The sequence below is a fragment of the Taudactylus pleione genome, unplaced genomic scaffold (assembly GCF_031769625.1).
Source record: "Taudactylus pleione unplaced genomic scaffold, aTauple2 ptg001330l, whole genome shotgun sequence".
Classification (NCBI taxonomy): domain Eukaryota; kingdom Metazoa; phylum Chordata; class Amphibia; order Anura; family Myobatrachidae; genus Taudactylus; species Taudactylus pleione.
The window spans coordinates 105,822-123,718 of record NW_028285730.1 but is presented as its reverse complement, the minus strand read 5'-3'; the positions used below and the strand labels follow the sequence as shown (position 1 = coordinate 123,718).

The window sequence follows — 17,897 nt, the reverse complement described above, 5'->3', positions numbered from 1 at the left end:
ATCTCTCCTCTCTCCCCAACGCCCCCTCCCCGCCCAGAAACAGCAGCAGACTGTCAATCACTGGCAGTCTACTTACAGACCGCGTGTGCGGGACCACAGACCCGTACTGCACATGTACAGATTCCCGGTCACTGCGTCCGCAGCTGAATCGCCCCCTAGGAGTTATGTAAGTGGTGATGGGGAAGACTGTTGTACTGCTGGGACCAATTTACTGTATTATGTGATATTAATACTCTATCCTGTATTTCTGGTAGATTGAATACTTCAATAATCAGATCATTGTGGATCTGGTGGAGCAGCCACATAAAGGGATCATCTCCATCCTGGACGAGGCGTGTCTGACGGTCGGAGATGTCACCGATACAATATTCCTGGATTCCATGAACAGTAAACTAGGCAGACACCCCCATTACACCAGCCGGAAGGTGAGGCCGCGTGCGGGATAGCCATACTAGTAGTGGAAGATATAGACATGTGGCCCATATGTAACCCTGGCTCCTGATACAGTAACTAGCTCCTGATACAGTAACTAGCTCCTGAGACGGTAACTAGTTCCTGATCCGGTAACTAGCTCCTGATACAGTAACTAGCTCCTGATCCGGGAACTAGCTCCTGATCCAGTAACTAGCTCCTGATACGGTAACTAGCTCCTCATACGGTAACTAGCTCCTGATACAGTAACTAGCTCCTGATCCGGTAACTAGCTCCTGATACAGTAACTAGCTCCTGATCCGGGAACTAGCTCCTGATCCAGTAACTAGCTCCTGATACGGTAACTAGCTCCTGATACAGTAACTGGCTCCTGATCCGGTAACTAGCTCCTGATACAGTAACTAGCTCCTGATACAGTAACTGGCTTCTGATCCGGTAACTAGCTCCTGATACAGTAACTAGCTCCTGATACGGTAACTAGCTCCTGATACCGTAACTAGCTCCTGATACAGTAACTAGCTCCTGAGACGGTAACTAGCTCCTGAGACGGTAACTAGCTCCTGATACAGTAACTTGCTCCTGAGACGGTAACTAGTTCCTGAGACGGTAACTAGCTCCTGAGACGGTAACTAGCTCCTCATACGGTAACTAGCTCCTGATACAGTAACTAGCTCCTGATACGGTAACTAGCTCCTGATACGGTAACTAGCTCCTGAGACGGTAACTAGCTCCTGATACGGTAACTAGCTCCTGATACGGTAACTTGCTCCTGAGACGGTAACTAGTTCCTGAGACGGTAACTAGCTCCTGAGACGGTAACTAGCTCCTCATACGGTAACTAGCTCCTGATACAGTAACTAGCTCGTGATACGGTAACTAGCTCCTGTGACGGTAACTAGCTCCTGATACAGTAACTAGCTCCTGATAAGGTAACTAGCTCCTCATACGGTAACTAGCTCCTGATACAGTAACTAGCTCGTGATACGGTAACTAGCTCCTGTGACGGTAACTAGCTCCTGATACAGTAACTAGCTCCTGATACAGTAACTAGCTCCTGATACAGTAACTAGCTCCTGTGACGGTAACTAGCTCCTGATATGGTAACTAGTTTGTGTTTGCCGCATGGCTGATTTCTGTATATGAGACGTATACGGGACATTCCTCATCGTCTCCGCGTGTAGTCACACTGGTTGTAGACGCCTGAAATAACGATTATGATCACAATAAGTCCCCTATTGCTACGGTAAGGCGGATCAGCTGTCCCAACGCAGTAAGTGTTATCTCACCACTTTGCAGGGCCAGCATCTGTAGATTTGCGCGTACATGACCCCAGTGCTGGATTTCTCACTAGGCACTTGCCTAGGGGGCGCCACTAGCAGGGGCAGCACAGCAGTCCCCCCGTATCAGTGCCCCAAGTCAGCAGCAGCTATTTGGGCACAGAACACAGACTACATCCCCATGATTTATAATGTGCAGAGAGTTAGATTTGGGAGGGGGCATGTTCATACTGAGCGGGCACATGTACAGGCCAGGAGCCTGGAAGATTAGGTTTGTTTTGGGGAGAGTCTTGGCAGCGTTCACATGTGTAATGTGGGATCCCAGAATTAGAGTTTCTTAGCCCACTATAAAAACCTGCAAAGGGCCAAAACACAGGTAGCTCGAGGGGGGCAGAGTCTCTCCAGAATCCCGGGGGGTGGGGTGAGCGGGCGCCCAATAATATTGTGTTTAGGGGAGGCCTGACCCCTAAATCCGCCTGTGCATGGCACCAGATTTGGGCTTCCACAGTTATCAAATATTAAAACAGTTTAACACTAAAAAACTTTAGACAAGAAAAAAATGCTTTATACAAATAATGGCGCATACACAGGGTCAGATAATTGTGCATATACACGGTCAGATAATGGCGCATACACACAGTCAGATAATGGCGCGTACACATGGTCAGATAATGGTGCGTACACACGGTCAGTTAATGGTGCGTACACACGGTCAGATAATGGCGCGTACACACGGTCAGATGATTGTGCGTACACACGGTCAGTTAATGGTGCGTACACACGGTCAGATAATGGTGCATACACAGGGTCAGATAATGGTGCACACACACGGTCAGATAATGGTGCACACACATACGGTCAGATAATGGTGCACACACACATGGTCACATAATGGTGCATACACACGGTCAGATAATGGTGCATACACACGGTCAGATAATGGTGCATACACACGGTCAGATAATGGTGCATACACACGGTCAAATAATGGTGCACACACAGGGTCAGATAATGGTGCATACACAGGGTCAGATAATGGTGCATACACAGGGTCAGATAATGGTGCATACACACGGTCAGATAATGGTGCACACACACGGTCAGATAATAATAATTAGCACCTATCCTTGTGTATTACTGCCTATTTCCCTATAGATTGTAAGCTTGCGAGCAGGGCCTTCCTACCTATATATCTGTCTGTTATTACCCAGTTTTGTTCTATCAATGTTGACAATTGTAAAGCGCAACGGAATATGCTGCGCTATATAAGAAGCAAATAATAAATAAATAAATAAAATAATAAATAAATAAATAATGGTGCACACACACGGTCAGATAATGGTGCATACACACGGTCAGATATTGGTGCATACACACGGTCAGATAATGGTGCATACACACGGTCAGATAATGGCGCATACACAGGGTCAGATAATGGCGAATACACGTGGTCAGATAATGGTGCACACACGCGGTCAGATAATGGTGCATACACGCGGTCAGATAATGGTGCATACACGCGGTCAGATAATGGTGCATACACGCGGCCAGATAATGGTGCTTACACGCGGTCAGATAATGGTGCCTACACGCGGTCAGATAATGGTGCCTACACGCGGTCAGATAATGGTGCCTACACGCGGTCAGATAATGGTGCCTACACGCGGTCCGATAATGGTGCCTACACGCGGTCCGATAATGGTGCCTACACGCGGTCAGATAATGGTGCATACACACGGTCAGATATTGGTGCATAGACACGGTCAGATAATGGTGCATACACACGGTCAGATAATGGTGCATACACACAGTCAGATAATGGTGCATACACACAGTCAGATAATGGTGCATACACATGGTCAGATAATGGTGCATACACACGGTCAGATAATGGTGCGTACACACGGTCAGATAATGGTGCACACACAGGGTCAGATAATGGTGCGTACACACGGTCAAATAATGGTGCACACACACGGTCAGAAAATGGCGCATACACACGGTCAGATAATGGCGCACACACACGGTCAGATAATGGCGCACACACACGGTCAGAGAATGGTGCACACACGGTCAGATAATGGTGCACACACACGGTCAGATAATGGTGCACACACACGATCAGATAATGGTGCATACACATGGTCAGATAACGGTGCACACACACGGTCAGATAATGGTGCACACACACGATCAGATAATGGTGCATACACACGGTCAGATAATGGTGCATACACACGGTCAGATAACGGTGCACACACATGGTCAGATAACGGTGCATACACAGGGTCAGATAATGGTGCATACACAGGGTCAGATAATGGTGCGTACACACGGTCAGATAATGGTGCACACACACGGTCAGATAGTGGTGCATACACACGGTCAGATAATGTTGCATACACACAGGGTCAGATAATGGTGCACACACACGGTCAAATAATGGTGCACACACACGGTCAGATAATGGTGCGCACACACGGTCAGATAATGGTGCGCACACACGGTCAGATAATGGTGCGCACACACGGTCAGATAATGGTGCATACACACGGTCAGATAATGGTGCGCACACACGGTCAGATAATGGTGCATACACACACGGTCAGATAATGGTGCATACACACGGTCAGATTTGTTGTCAGATATGAACAATAACGATTTTAAAAATCATTCAATTGTTTATATCTGAAAGAGAATCTGACAAGTGAGCCTGCAATGATGAACGATGTGCGCCCCCACTTGTCAGATAACGATATCTGACATCTGATGTGTTTGCAGTTAAATTGTGATGATTTCATTCATTTTAATACTGTCTGAAATCGTTCAAATCGTTCATCTGACAGATCTGACCGTGTGTATGCACCATTACGTTGCTTATCTTAAATAATTTTCATCCTAAAATGGCGATAACAGAACAGGTACGCCTGTACCGCTGCGGCAGGAGTTGTAAAGGCTTCCCCGTCCAAATCACTTGCTTCTCCAGCGGCTGGGCTTTTTGCATGTTGATAAGTAGCCCCCTAAATATACCCGATGTCTGTGAAGTTTATAGCACTGACGTTAGATGTTTTGTTTCCCAGCTGTCTCCGACAGACAAATCCCTGGCGTTCAGCCGAGACTTCCGGATCAAGCACTACGCTGGCGTGGTGACGTAAGTAACCTCTATAAATATTCTGTTCCCAGGCACAGGAGGCCGCGCCGGCATGTTTCACAAAGTAACTGGTGACCGCGGCGGGAGGACCTCTGAGAAGCCAGAAGTAATAACGATTCAGTGTATGGCGCAGCTAGCTTAACGAATATATTCTCATTATTTGTCATGGAAAAGACATGTTTCCGGCCATGTAGGTGTTATTCTGTGCTATAATAGAATACACACAAATCACCGGGATGCCAGGGTTCTAGATGGGGAACATGACCGGGTTCTGTCACAGTTTGGGGGTTCTCTGGTTCCAGACTCCTGAGTGCTACAGAATATCTATCGTCTCTGGTTTCTAGATTCATCTGGAATAAGAGAAAGAGAATGTCCTCTATTATTTACTTTATTTCTTTTTATTTTTGCTAAAATGACTTTAATCCAATGAATGTATATTCCTTATGTATTCATGTAAGAAAGATATTAGGACGAGACCCCAAGAAAGTATTATAATTGGGAACGGATCTAGTAAAATGAATGCTTAAAGTTGAAAGCACCCTGACGGTTATTGTTTCCGCATACTGAATTAATTACATGTAAAATGAGAATATTCTTCTGCTGATTCCAGGTATTCGGTGGAAGGTTTTCTGGACAAAAACAAGGACACGTTATTCCAGGATTTTAAGCGTTTAATGTATAACAGGTGAGATATTTATAGGAGACGTATAAGATGCTCTCATTGTGTCACATGTCCTGTTCAAGGTGTAGTCGGCATCCAGGTGTGTGGTATGCCGACAGTCTGAATACCGGCGCCGAAATCCCGACAGGTCGGCATCCGGCACCAGTATCCCGACCACAGGCATCCCAAAGGTAAGTATCGGGGTGTTAGGGGGAGGGTTAGATAGTGGGGTTAGGGTTAGACATCGGGTAGGAAGTGTTAGGATTAGGGTGTGTGGGGGGGGGGGTTAAGTTTAGGCTCCGGGGAGGGGGAGGTTAGGTTTAGGCACTAGGGGGGAGGTTAGGTTTAGGCACTAGGGGGGGGAGGTTAGGTTTAGGCACTAGGGGGGGAGGTTAGGTTTAGGCACCGGGGAGGGGGAGGTTAGGTTTAGGCACCGGGGAGGGGGAGGTTAGGTTTAGGCATCGGGGAGGGGGAGGTTAGGTTTAGGCACCGGGGAGGGGGAGGTTAGGTATAGGAACCGGGGAGGGGGAGGTTAGGTTTAGGCATCGGGGAGGGGGAGGTTAGGTTTAGGCACCGGGGAGGGGGAGGTTAGGTTAAGGCACTAGGGGGTGAGGTTAGGTTTAGGCATCGGGGAGGGGGAGGTTCGGTTTAGGCTCCAGGGAGGGGGAGGTTAGGTTTAGGCACTAGGGGGGAGGTTGGGTTTAGGCACTAGGGGGGAGGTTAGGTTTAGGCACTAGGGGGGGAGGTTAGGTTTAGGCACTAGGGGGGAGGTTAGGTTTAGGCACTAGGGGGGAGGTTGGGTTTAGGCACTAGGGGGGAGGTTAGGTTTAGGCACTAGGGGGTAGGTTGGGTTTAGGCACTAGGGGGGGAGGTTAGGTTTAGGCACTAGGGGGGAGGTTGGGTTTAGGCACTAGGGGGGAAGTTAGGTTTAGGCACTAGGGGGTAGGTTGGGTTTAGGCACTAGGGGGGAGGTTAGGTTTAGGCACTAGGGGGGGAGGTAAGGTTTAGGCACCGGGGAGGGGGAGGTAAGGTATAGGCACTAGGGGGTGAGGTTAGGTTTAGGCACTGGGGAGGGGGAGGTTAGGTTTAGGCATCGGGGAGGGGGAGGTTAGGTTTAGGCACTAGGCGGGGAGGTTAGGTTTAGGCACCGGGGAGGGGGAGGTTAGGTTTAGACACTGGGGAGGAGGAGGTTAGGTTTAGGCACTAGGGGGGGGAGGTTAGGTTTAGGCACCGGGGAGGAGGAGGTTAGGTTTAGGCACTAGGGGGGGAGGTTAGGTTTAGGCACCGGGGAGGGGGAGGTTAGGTTTAGGCACCGGGGAGGGGGAGGTTAGGTTTAGGCACTGGGGAGGAGGAGGTTAGGTTTAGGCACCGTGGAAGGGGAGGTTAGGTTTAGGATGGGAGGTTAGTGGGAGGTTAGGTTTAGGCACTAGGGGGGAGGTTAGGGTTAGGCACCGGGGTAGGGGTTAGACTAATACTTACCATTACTTCCTATGGCTGTCGGGATGTTGCTGTCGGTATTCTGACCAGCGGGATCCCGACAGCCAGGATTTCGTACCCAACCTGTCCTGTTCACTTGGTCTGTGCTCTGTAATTGTGTGTGTGTGTGTGTGTGTGTGTATATATATATATATATATACATATATATATATATATATATATATATATAAATAAACTGTCCGCAGCGCCATCTCTTCGGCAGATCCCACGCTACCTGATGACGTCATGGGTCTTGTGGGAATCGGCGTCATGAAGGTCACACGACGTAATTTAAAACAAAATAATGTGTTAGAGGGGTATTCAATATGAAACGTTAACCCCGCCGTCTAAAATTTCGCCGCACATCGGAGCTTTTGCCGGCGAAAAAGTATCGTGCGCGCCCCCGCTTATCCCCGTATTCAATATGAAAACGGGACCCGGCGATACTTGGATTGCCGAAAACAAATGGGAATTTTTGGCAAATAATTGTAGGACCCCCCTAAAGATGTCCAGACCTCGGGGTTCACTATGGGTAAGTGATGCAGAAGAGCATTTAGCTTTTTTTTTTTTCGTTTTTAAAAGTGGTCCCATCAAATTTGGGGTACATGAAAATGGGTACTAGCATATTTTTAAGTCCCTAAAGTTATTTTTTTAAAATTCTGCAAAAATGCACCTGCCGCTAGTTTGCGCAATGAAAAAAACACCTGCCACATACTTGGGGACCCCACCAGAATTAATTTCGTTAGTTTGGCAGTTTTTTTTCCTTTTTTTATATTTTTACAACAATTTTTTTTTATTTTTTTTTTAGGGTGTCCCGATTTTTTTTTTTAAAACAATTTTTTTTTGAACATTTCCTTTTAAGGGGGCATTCCCAAAAGTACAGGCTATTTTTTATAGGCCTGCACCCCCAAACCCCAATTCTGCACTTTTTTTCGCCACCTATTCAGTGGTGAAAAGTTATCCCCGTTTTTTTTACGGTGTAAAACCAAAACCTCCGAAAATGATGTCATTGGTGCGAAAACATCGCAAAAACTGAGTTTTCGCTCCATATTCAATTCCCCTATTAGAGTCAGAGGTAGGCATGGAGACACTGACCAGGAGGTAGATATAACAGAACAGAACAAGCTGTGACAATGGGGCTGATTAGATGTACCGGGATGGAGGGGCTGGGTAATTATACATCTTATTAGCCGTAACTCTCGTTTCGCCGGCCCGTCCCCTCTGCTCTGTATCGTATTAGACGCTTTTCATTTACTCATATGGGGCATATTCAATTGGCCGCAACAATTTCAGCCTGTGGTAATTTCAATAGGAATTAACGCGGTTTATTTCTTGCAGCCCCAGAGCAAGTGCAGTCAGGGAAAATCCCTATTTTCTGTAAAAAATGGCGGGACTTGCTTCAGAACAGTGGCAGATCCGGGGGGAGGGCGATCAGGGCGATCGCCCCCCGTAACACAGGCACTGTACAGAGTACTCAGGGCCGGCCCTAGCCCAAATTTTTTGGTAAGCAAGTATATTTTTCGCGCCTCCCTATGCAGTGCCCCTTTTACAGTGCCACCGGTAGTGGTCCCCCCTGTGCAGTGCCCCTTGTGCCCCCAGTAGTATTCCCCTTATATAGTGCCCCCAGTAGTAGTCCCCCTATGCAGTGCCCCCAGTAGTGGTACCCCCTATGCAGTGCCCCTTTTACAGTGCCCCCGGTAGTGGTCCCCCCTGTGCAGTGCCCCTTGTGCCCCCAGTAGTATTCCCCTTATATAGTGCCCCAGTAGTACTCCCCCCCTATACAGTGCCCCCAGTAGTGGTACCCCCTATGCAGTGCCCTTTATATAGTGCCCCCAGTAGTGGTCCCCCCCCTTGTAGTGTCCCCAGTAGTATTCCCCCCCTGTAGTGCCCCCAGTAGTATTACCCCCTGTAGTGTCCCCAGTAGTAATCCCCCCTTGTAGTACCCCCAGTAGTATTACACCTTCCCCCGCCCCCCGCAGTAGAGACGTAATGAAAATTAAAAAAAAAACACTTACCTGAAACCCGCTCCTGCTCCTGGTCCCGCCGCCGATACCAGCTCCTCCGTCCGCCGCTTTGCATTATGGGAGTGGCGTCATGTTATGACGTCACTCCCATTACCCACTGCGGGAGCCGGAAGATGTCCGGCTCCGGCAGTGGGAGCAGCAACCGATGATAGTATGTCTGACTCTCATCAGCCGCTAAAGCAAACACACAGCTGCCGGCTCCGGCGTCTGTGTATTTGTGCTGTGTAGCGCTGACCGAACTCCATCCGGTCAGCGCTACACACGCGGTGCAGCTGTGTCACAGAGACTGGACGGTGCATTGGATTGTACGGGTGGTGAGGCTGGATGGTGCGATGCAGTGTACGAGGGGTGAGGCTGGACGGTGCGATGCAGTGTACGAGTAGTGAGGCTGGACGGTGCGATGCAGTGTATGGGTGGTGAGGCTGGACGGTGCGATGCAGTGTACGGGTGGTGAGGCTGGACGGTGCGATGCAGTGTACGGGTGGTGAGGCTGGACGGTGTGATACAGTGTACGGGTGGTGAGGCTGGACGGTGCGATGCAGTGTATGAGTGGTGAGGATGGACGGTGTGATGCAGTGTATGAGTGGTGAGGATGGACGATGTGATGCAGTGTATGAGTGGTGAGGACGGACGGTGTGATGTAGTGTATGAGTGGTGAGGCTGGACGGTGCGATGCAGTGTACGGGTGGTGAGGCTGGAGGGTGCGATGCAGTGTACGAGTGGTGAGGCTGGACGGTGTGATGCAGTGTACGAGTGGTGAGGCTGGACGGTGTGATGCAGTGTACGAGGGGTGAGGCTGGACGGTGTGATGCAGTGTATGAGTGGTGAGGATGGACGGTGTGATGCAGTGTATGGGTGGTGAGGCTGGACGCTGCGATGCAGTGTACGGGTGGTGAGGCTGGATGGTGCGATGCAGTGTATGAGTGGTGAGAATGGACGGTGCGATGCAGTGTACGAGGGGTGAGGCTGGACGGTGTAATGCAGTGTACGAGGGGTGAGGCTGGACGGTGTGATGCAGTGTACGGGTGGTGAGGCTGCGTGGTCTGTGCATTTGCGATAGGGAAGGGGCAGAGGCACATATGAGGAAGGGGCAGAGGCACATACGGTGAAGGGTAGAGCACACATAGTGGGGTGGTTAGAGGCACACATAAGAGTGTGCCTCTTCCTGTCCCCACCACACTGTCCCCCGCGGGGGCTAAATGTTGGGGGAGCAGTAAGCAGAGGATGAATAAATGGCGTGTGCATGGCATCTATTCACGGTGCGGGGAGAGCTTTGGGCATCTCCGTGAGTACTAGGCATGCCCCCTAGACTGATGGAAAGGGAGAGTGCTGCGAGGAAACACCCCCCCCTACCACCGAGAGACCACTGTATGGAAAATGTGGAGCCCAATTACTAAACAATGATGGCGCTGATAACGTAATCATATGTATCGGGAAATGGTGGCCCTACCCAGGGGCGTAACTAGGTATGTGAGGGCCCCAAACCAAAGTGTATAGGGGCCCCTATGTACCACACAATGGTGATAACTGTATATAACACATGTTACTATGACAAGGAAGATAAGACCCCACCCCCAGCTCTGCGCCCCCCTCGCTGCTGCACCCCTTACACCTATGGTAGTTACACCCATGATCCATTCCATGGTACATATTTCTATATAACTCCAGATAGCTGCAGCCAGGATCTGTCACGTACAGTACCACCTACAGTCAGGTGCATAAATATTGGGACATTGACAGAATTTTCATATTTTGGCCTCTATTCACCACCACAATGGCTTTGAAATGAAACAAACAAGATGTGCTTTAACTGCAGACTTTCAGATTTAATTTGAGGGTAATTACATCCAAATCGGGTGAACGGTGTAGGAATTACAATAGTTTCTATATGTGCCTCCCACTTTTTAAGGGGCCAAAAGTAATGGGACTATCAACTCAAAAGCTATTTCATGGACAGGTGTGGGCTATTCCCTCGTTATTTCATTATCAATTAAGCAGGTAAAAAGTCTGGAGTTGATTCTAGGTGTGACATTTGCATTTGGAATCAGTTGCTGTCGACTATCAATATGAGATCCAAAGAGCTGTCACTATCAGTGAAGCAAGCCATCATTAGGCTGAAAGATCAAAACAAACCCATCATAGAGATAGCAAAAACATTAGGTGTGGCCAAATCAACTGTTTGGAACCTTCTTAAAAAGAAAGAACGCATCGGATAGCTCAGCAACACCAAAAGACCCGGAAGACCACGGAAAACAACTGTGGTGGATGACAGAAGAATTATTTCCCTGGTGAAGAAAAACCCCTTCACAACAGTTGGCCAAATCAAGAACACTCTCCATGAGGTAGGTGTATATGTGTCAAAGTCAACAATCAAGAGAAGACTTCACAAGAGTGAATAAAGAGGGTTCACCACAAGATGTAAACCATTGGTGAGCCACAAAAACAGGAAGACCAGATTAGAGTTTGCCAAACAATATCTAAAAAAGCCATTACAGTTCTGGAACAACATCCTATTGACAGATGAGACAAAGATCAACTTGTACCAGAGTGATGGGAAGAGAAGAGTATGGAGAAGGAAAGGAACTGCTCATGATCCAAAACATACCACCTCATCAGTGAAGCATGGTGGTGGTAGTGTCATGGCATGGGCATGTATGACTGCCAATGGAACTGGTTCCCTTGTATTTATTGATGATGTGTTTCGGGCAATATTATATGCTCATATTCAGTCAAATGCTTCAAAACTCATTGGACGGCGCTTCACAGTGCAGATGGACCATGACCTGAAGCATACTGCAAAAGCAACCAAAGAGTTTTTTAAGGCTAAAAAGTGGAATGTTATGCAATGGCCAAGTCAATCCCCTGACCTGAATCCGATTGAGCATGCATTTCACTTGATGAAGACAAAACTGAAGGGAAAATGCCCCAAGAACAAGCAGGAACTCAAGACATTTGCAGTAGAGGCCTGGCAGAGCATCACCAGGGATGAAACCCAGCGTCTGGTGATGTCTATGCGTTCCAGACCTCAGGCTGTAATTGCAAAGGATTTGCAACAAAGTATTAAAAAGTGAAAGTTAGATTTAGGATTGTTTAGTTTGTCCCATTACTTTTGGCCCCTTAAAAAGTGGGAGGCACATATAGAAACCATTGTAATTCCTACACCGTTCACCTGATTTGGACGTAATTACCCTCAAATTAAATCTGAACGTCTGCAGGTAAAGCACATCTTGTTTTGTTTCATTTCAAAGCCATTGTGGTGGTGAATAGGGGCCAAAATATGAACATTCTGTCAATGTTCCAATATGTATGCACCTGACTGTATTCTATATGCTATGTAATATAGACCGTGTGTTGTGCTATTTCCAGTCTGTATCGCTGGCCAATTATTCCAGTGCCAGCTCCTAACGTCACAAGTGACAGCGTGACTCAGCGCTCAGGCGGCTCTGGTGCCCTGAGATGTATTAGTCTGATCGCTGAGGATGCTGAATGTTCCAATTGCTCCATTACAGATGGCTGAGGAGAGAGTCCTAATGCTGTCTGGTACATACAGATCAGGTGCCTTACTTACACATAATATAGTATAAATAGGCTGTATCTCACCCCCTTCCCTGAGTCACAGGGAGGGGGGGGGTGCACGGGGTAACACAACACTTGGAAGAATACGTCACTGTATAATAAGCCTATCACTGTTCACGTACAGGTTAAAGAGCAAAGGTTAATTCGATATTTCGGTCAGATTGAAGTGTGTTATTTGGAGAGTCACATTAGACCCAATGCAGAGCCACACACAGCGCCGATATTCCCGTACTTGAGTGATTTATTTGCTAATGTGCGTGTGTGCGAAAATCCCTAAATACTACGGCGCATACGTTACACAGTGTGAATACACAAAGGCACTGCTGCGATTGAGACGCACAGTATGGTATCAGGCGTGCTGGGCATTCCTGGGCAGTGACTGGGAGGCGGCTTTTGGGCATGTTATGGGAATGTCGCGGTAAAAGTAGTTTGCGCACACAGGCGCTCAGTCATTCGCTTTGTAGATTATACTTGGATGTAGTGGGCGTCTCAGTCCTTGCACGCTCCAGATAGCGATCCTCTCCTAGTGACCGGTCATTCCAGATAGCGATCATCCCTAGTGACCTGTCATTCCAGATAGCGATCATCCCTATTGACCGGTCACTCCAGATAGCGATCATCCCTAGTGACCGGTCACTCCAGATAGCGATCATCCCTAGTGACCGGTCACTCCAGATAGAGATCATCCCTAGTGACTTGTTACTCCAGATAACGATCATCCCTAGTGACCGGTCACTCCAGATAGCGATCATCCCTAGTGACCGGTCACTCCAGATAGAGATCATCCCTAGTGACTCGTTACTCCAGATAACGATCATCCCTAGTGACCGGTCACTCCAGATAGCGATCATCTCCTAGTGACCAGTCCTTCCAGATAACGATCATCCCAAGTGACCGATCACTCCAGATAGCGATCATCTCCTTGTGACCGGTCACTCCAGATAACGATCATCCCAAGTGACCGGTCACTCCAGATAGCAATCATCCCTAGTGACCGGTCACTCCAGATAGCGATCATCCCTAGTGACTCGTTACTCCAGATAATGATCATCCCTAGTGACCGGTCACTCCAGATAGCGATCATCTCCTAGTGACCTGTCACTCCAGATAGCGATCATCCCTAGTGACCGGTCACTCCAGATAGCGATCATCCCTAGTGACCAGTCACTCCAGATAGCGATCATCCCTAGTGACCAGTCACTCCAGATAGTGATCATCCCTAGTGACTGGTCATTCCAGATAACGATCATCCCTAGTGACCGGTCACTCCAGATAGCGATCATCCCTAGTGACCCATCACTCCAGATAGCGATCATCCCTAGTGACTGGTCATTCCAGATAACGATCATCCCTAGTGACCGGTCACTCCAGATAGCGATCATCCCTAGTGACCCATCACTCCAGATAGTGATCATCCCTAGTGACTGGTCATTCCAGATAACGATCATCCCTAGTGACCGGTCACTCCAGCTAGCAATCATCCCTAGTGACCCATCACTCCAGATAGCGATCATCCCTAGTGACCAGTCACTCCAGATAGTGATCATCCCTAGTGACTGGTCATTCCAGATAACGATCATCCCTAGTGACCAGTCACTCCAGATAACGATCATCCTTAGTGACCAGTCACTAAAGATAGCGATCATCCCTAGTGACCGGTCACTCCAGATAGAGATCATCTCCCGGTGACCGGTCACTCCAGATAGCAATCATCCCTAGTGACCCGTCACTCCAGATAGCGGGTGACCGGTCACTCCAGATAGCAATCATCCCTAGTGACCCGTCACTCCACATAGCGATCATCCCTAGTGACCAGTCACTCCAGATAGTGATCATCCCTAGTGACCGGTCACTCCAGATAACGATCATCCCTAGTGACCAGTCACTCCAGATAACGATCATCCTTAGTGACCAATCACTAAAGATAGCGATCATCCCTAGTGACCGGTCACTCCAGATAGAGATCATCCCTAGTGACCGGTCACTCCAGATAGCGATCATCCCTAGTGACCAGTCACTACAGATAGAGATCATCTCCCGGTGACCGGTCACTCCAGATAGCGATCATCCCTAGTGACCAGTCATTCCAGATAGCAATCATCCCTAGTGACCGGTCACTCCAGATAGAGATCATTCCTAGTGACAGAGCACAGTAGCCGTCAGGCACTAGGACCCATCGACTTTCTCCATGGAGGCACAACCTCCGACCCAGGCAATTCTGCGCAGGCTTCCCGATGAGTCTTATAACTGTCCGTCCTTCATTATGGACGTGTCCCTGAGTATCTCCATTTATGGAGATCCCCGTGAAACCCATAAATCCATTGTGCCAGCACTGCATAGTACATGTATACATACACCCCACTGCCACCACTGTACATCACTCCACAGTGTGTGAACTGGGTGCACTGTAACGCCTAGCATAACCCTGATGCTCCTTGCTGAAACTGGATAAACCTGTTAACCTGTACCTGCCACTAACCCTGTGTTACCCTACTACCCGTTTTAACCAATTCCCTGGTTGAGCCAATCTGCCACAGAGCCATAACTAGCTATGGGCGACCGGTGCCACCGCACAGAGCGGACGGCAACGCCAACTATCCATGGTCCCTGTATCTGGACCTGGAACGGCACCCTGTAGCCAGAATCGCAGATGCAGTGCCCCCCGAAACGCTCCAAATGCCAGACTGCAGCCAACCTGAGGATTCTACGGGCAGTTGCTTGTGGCCCCGCCCATGTGTCATGCGGTGGGGGAGGCATGGACGGCTCCGGGCGCTGTAACCACCTACCACCGTAGTGTCTGCCAATAGTTTTCAAATTTTTTACATGTTTAAGATACACACCCATTCATCAAAGTAGCTATTCACGGGCATATCCTGCACGCAGTAAGTGCTGTCGTCATTGTGCTGGTTTTCAGGGGTACTGACGGCCTGATTCAGAGCCACTCGTAAGCGGCCGCTCGTTTGCTCTGAGCGATGTTCGCACAACTGCGCATGAGTATGGGTCGTAATGCGCATGCACAAACCAGTCTTTGCGGTCGGAAATCATGCGCTCGCAAAACAGCGAGGGGCTGCTAATTTGATTGACAGAATGTACCGTTTGTGGGTGGTAACAGGGGAAGGTGCTTGAAAACGGGGGAGTGGAGATCCGAACGCAGGCGTGCCTAATGGTAAAAAGGGCGTTTAATGGGAGTGCATAATTAGTACAGGAGCGTCATCGACCACGTCACTTGGTTGTCTTTTAGCCTGAACTGCTCGCAGTGATAGCGGTAGGATGAACCTACCACAAGCACTGCGAGCAGTTCAGATGCCTTTCGATCTTCCCGATTAATCTAATAAATACCGGAGATCACGTGTGATGCGAACGTGCGAACGGCAAAGGGGCGTCTTTACAAAATAGCGAGCACATTTTTCGCTCGCTCAGACATAGAGGCGTCAACAAACGGCAAAGAGCGAGCGCTCAATTTAAATAGCTGGCCCCCTTTTTGGAACGACCGTCCGCAAATAGCGTCCGGCTCTGAATCAGGCCCTGAGTCCCGACACCTTGTTCTCTGACAGGAATTTCTTCTAGAGTCATTGATGAAAAAAAGCTCTGCGTACAGTGACGTCACAATGTGCCGCGACGTCCCCATACACTAGTAATCAGTCTATTCATCAAGCCCCGAAAACTGGTAATCCCCCTGTTACCTATAGGAAGAAGGGGCAGGTTATAGAGGAGGGATCCATTCAGATACCTCCGCACATCCTAAGGTCATGCAGGTGCAGTAACAATAACGGCACGGATGCCGGCAGTGTAGACTTTTGCCTGTAATAGTAGTGCGGGTGTTAGGCTTCACCGGACAGGTGATTTTCGGTAGATTCTATTTTGACGTTTTTTTTTTTTAAATAAAGTATTTTTATTAAAGGTTTTGACATAAACATAGAAAAGTAAAACAAAAGTATCAAAAGAAGAGAACATACGGTAGCGTAATGAGGATGAGCACAGGCAAATGACTAAGGGCTAACACAGCAGGTATGGCGGAGACAATACAAAAAGAACATACATACAGTAAGTGGCTGCAAAATAACAATCAGCATTGGATGACATATACAAGGCCACTAACTGAGGGCAGGTAGACAGGCCTGTAACCAGGGGGGTGCGATCTACACAGGGCCCTGGGGGTGGCACCGACACTGCCCCACGGCACCAGCATGTGGCTTGTAGGATGCCTAAATCTGCAGCCAGTAGCGATACCTGCAGACTTTACACTTTGACCTTGTCGACATTATATTTGTCGATATTTAGATGTTAACCTTATGATTGTCTAGATCAGGGGTGGGGAACCTTTTTTCTGCCGAGGGCCATTTTGATATATATAACATTATTTGCGGGCCCGGTGCAGGCCACACCCCTCTGTGTGATGTCACACGGGGACGGGGCCACAATCGCCTTTGATTACAGCTGTAAGGGCAGCGTTGTGACCGTCTGAAGCTTCCTAAGGACGCTCTAGTCATCATTGCTGCATAGATTCTGGCCGCAGGGTATCCAGATGAGGTTAGCAGAAAAAAGCTCAGTGGGCCAAACCAAATGATTCCGAGGGCCTTATACGGCCCCCGGGCCTGAGGTTCCCCATTCCTGCTCTAGATTTTCATTGTTGATATTCAGGGGTGTATCTAGGGGTTCAAGCGCCCCTGGCAAAGAAAGGGACTGCCGCCCCCCTTCCCCCACGGACCCATATTTTCGGAAGAACAAAAGGCAAAATAGAGATTAGTGGCAGCACCCATGGTGAGTGGCAGCCTGGTGTAGGGGTAGATACAACCCTGGATAACACACACTGAAGGTGACACACACACATAGGAGGTGACACACACAGAAGGTGACACAGAGAAGGTGACACACACAGGAGTTCACACAGGAGGTGACACACACATATAGGTGACACACACAGGAGGTGACACACACACACACACACACATACACAGGAGATGACACACACACACACACACACACACACAGGAGATGAGACACACACACACACATAGGAGATGACACACACACACACACAGGAGATGACACACACACACACACACACACACACACACACAGGAGATGACACACACACACACACACACACACAGGAGATGAAACACACACACACACACACACACAGGAGATGACACACACACACAGGAGATGACACACAGAAGGTGACACAAACACACATAGGAGGTGACACACAAAGGACGTGACTCACACACACACACACACACATAGGAGGTGAGACACACACGAGGTGACACACACATAGGAGGTGACACACATGA

At 48.7% G+C, this 17,897-nt stretch overlaps 1 protein-coding gene across 1 annotated transcript in view; it reads left to right on the top strand.

Moving 5' to 3' along the window:
* Positions 1 to 17,897, top strand: part of LOC148443113 (unconventional myosin-Id-like) — a gene marked incomplete at its 3' end in the record, with an annotated part of 199,590 nt that overhangs the window by 102,612 nt on the left and 79,081 nt on the right. The window contains exons 11-13 of the mRNA XM_088463194.1: positions 255 to 425; positions 4,790 to 4,860; positions 5,471 to 5,545. Coding sequence (XP_088319320.1) covers positions 255 to 425; positions 4,790 to 4,860; positions 5,471 to 5,545 — 317 coding nt within the window. The remainder of the gene's footprint in view (positions 1 to 254; positions 426 to 4,789; positions 4,861 to 5,470; positions 5,546 to 17,897) is intronic.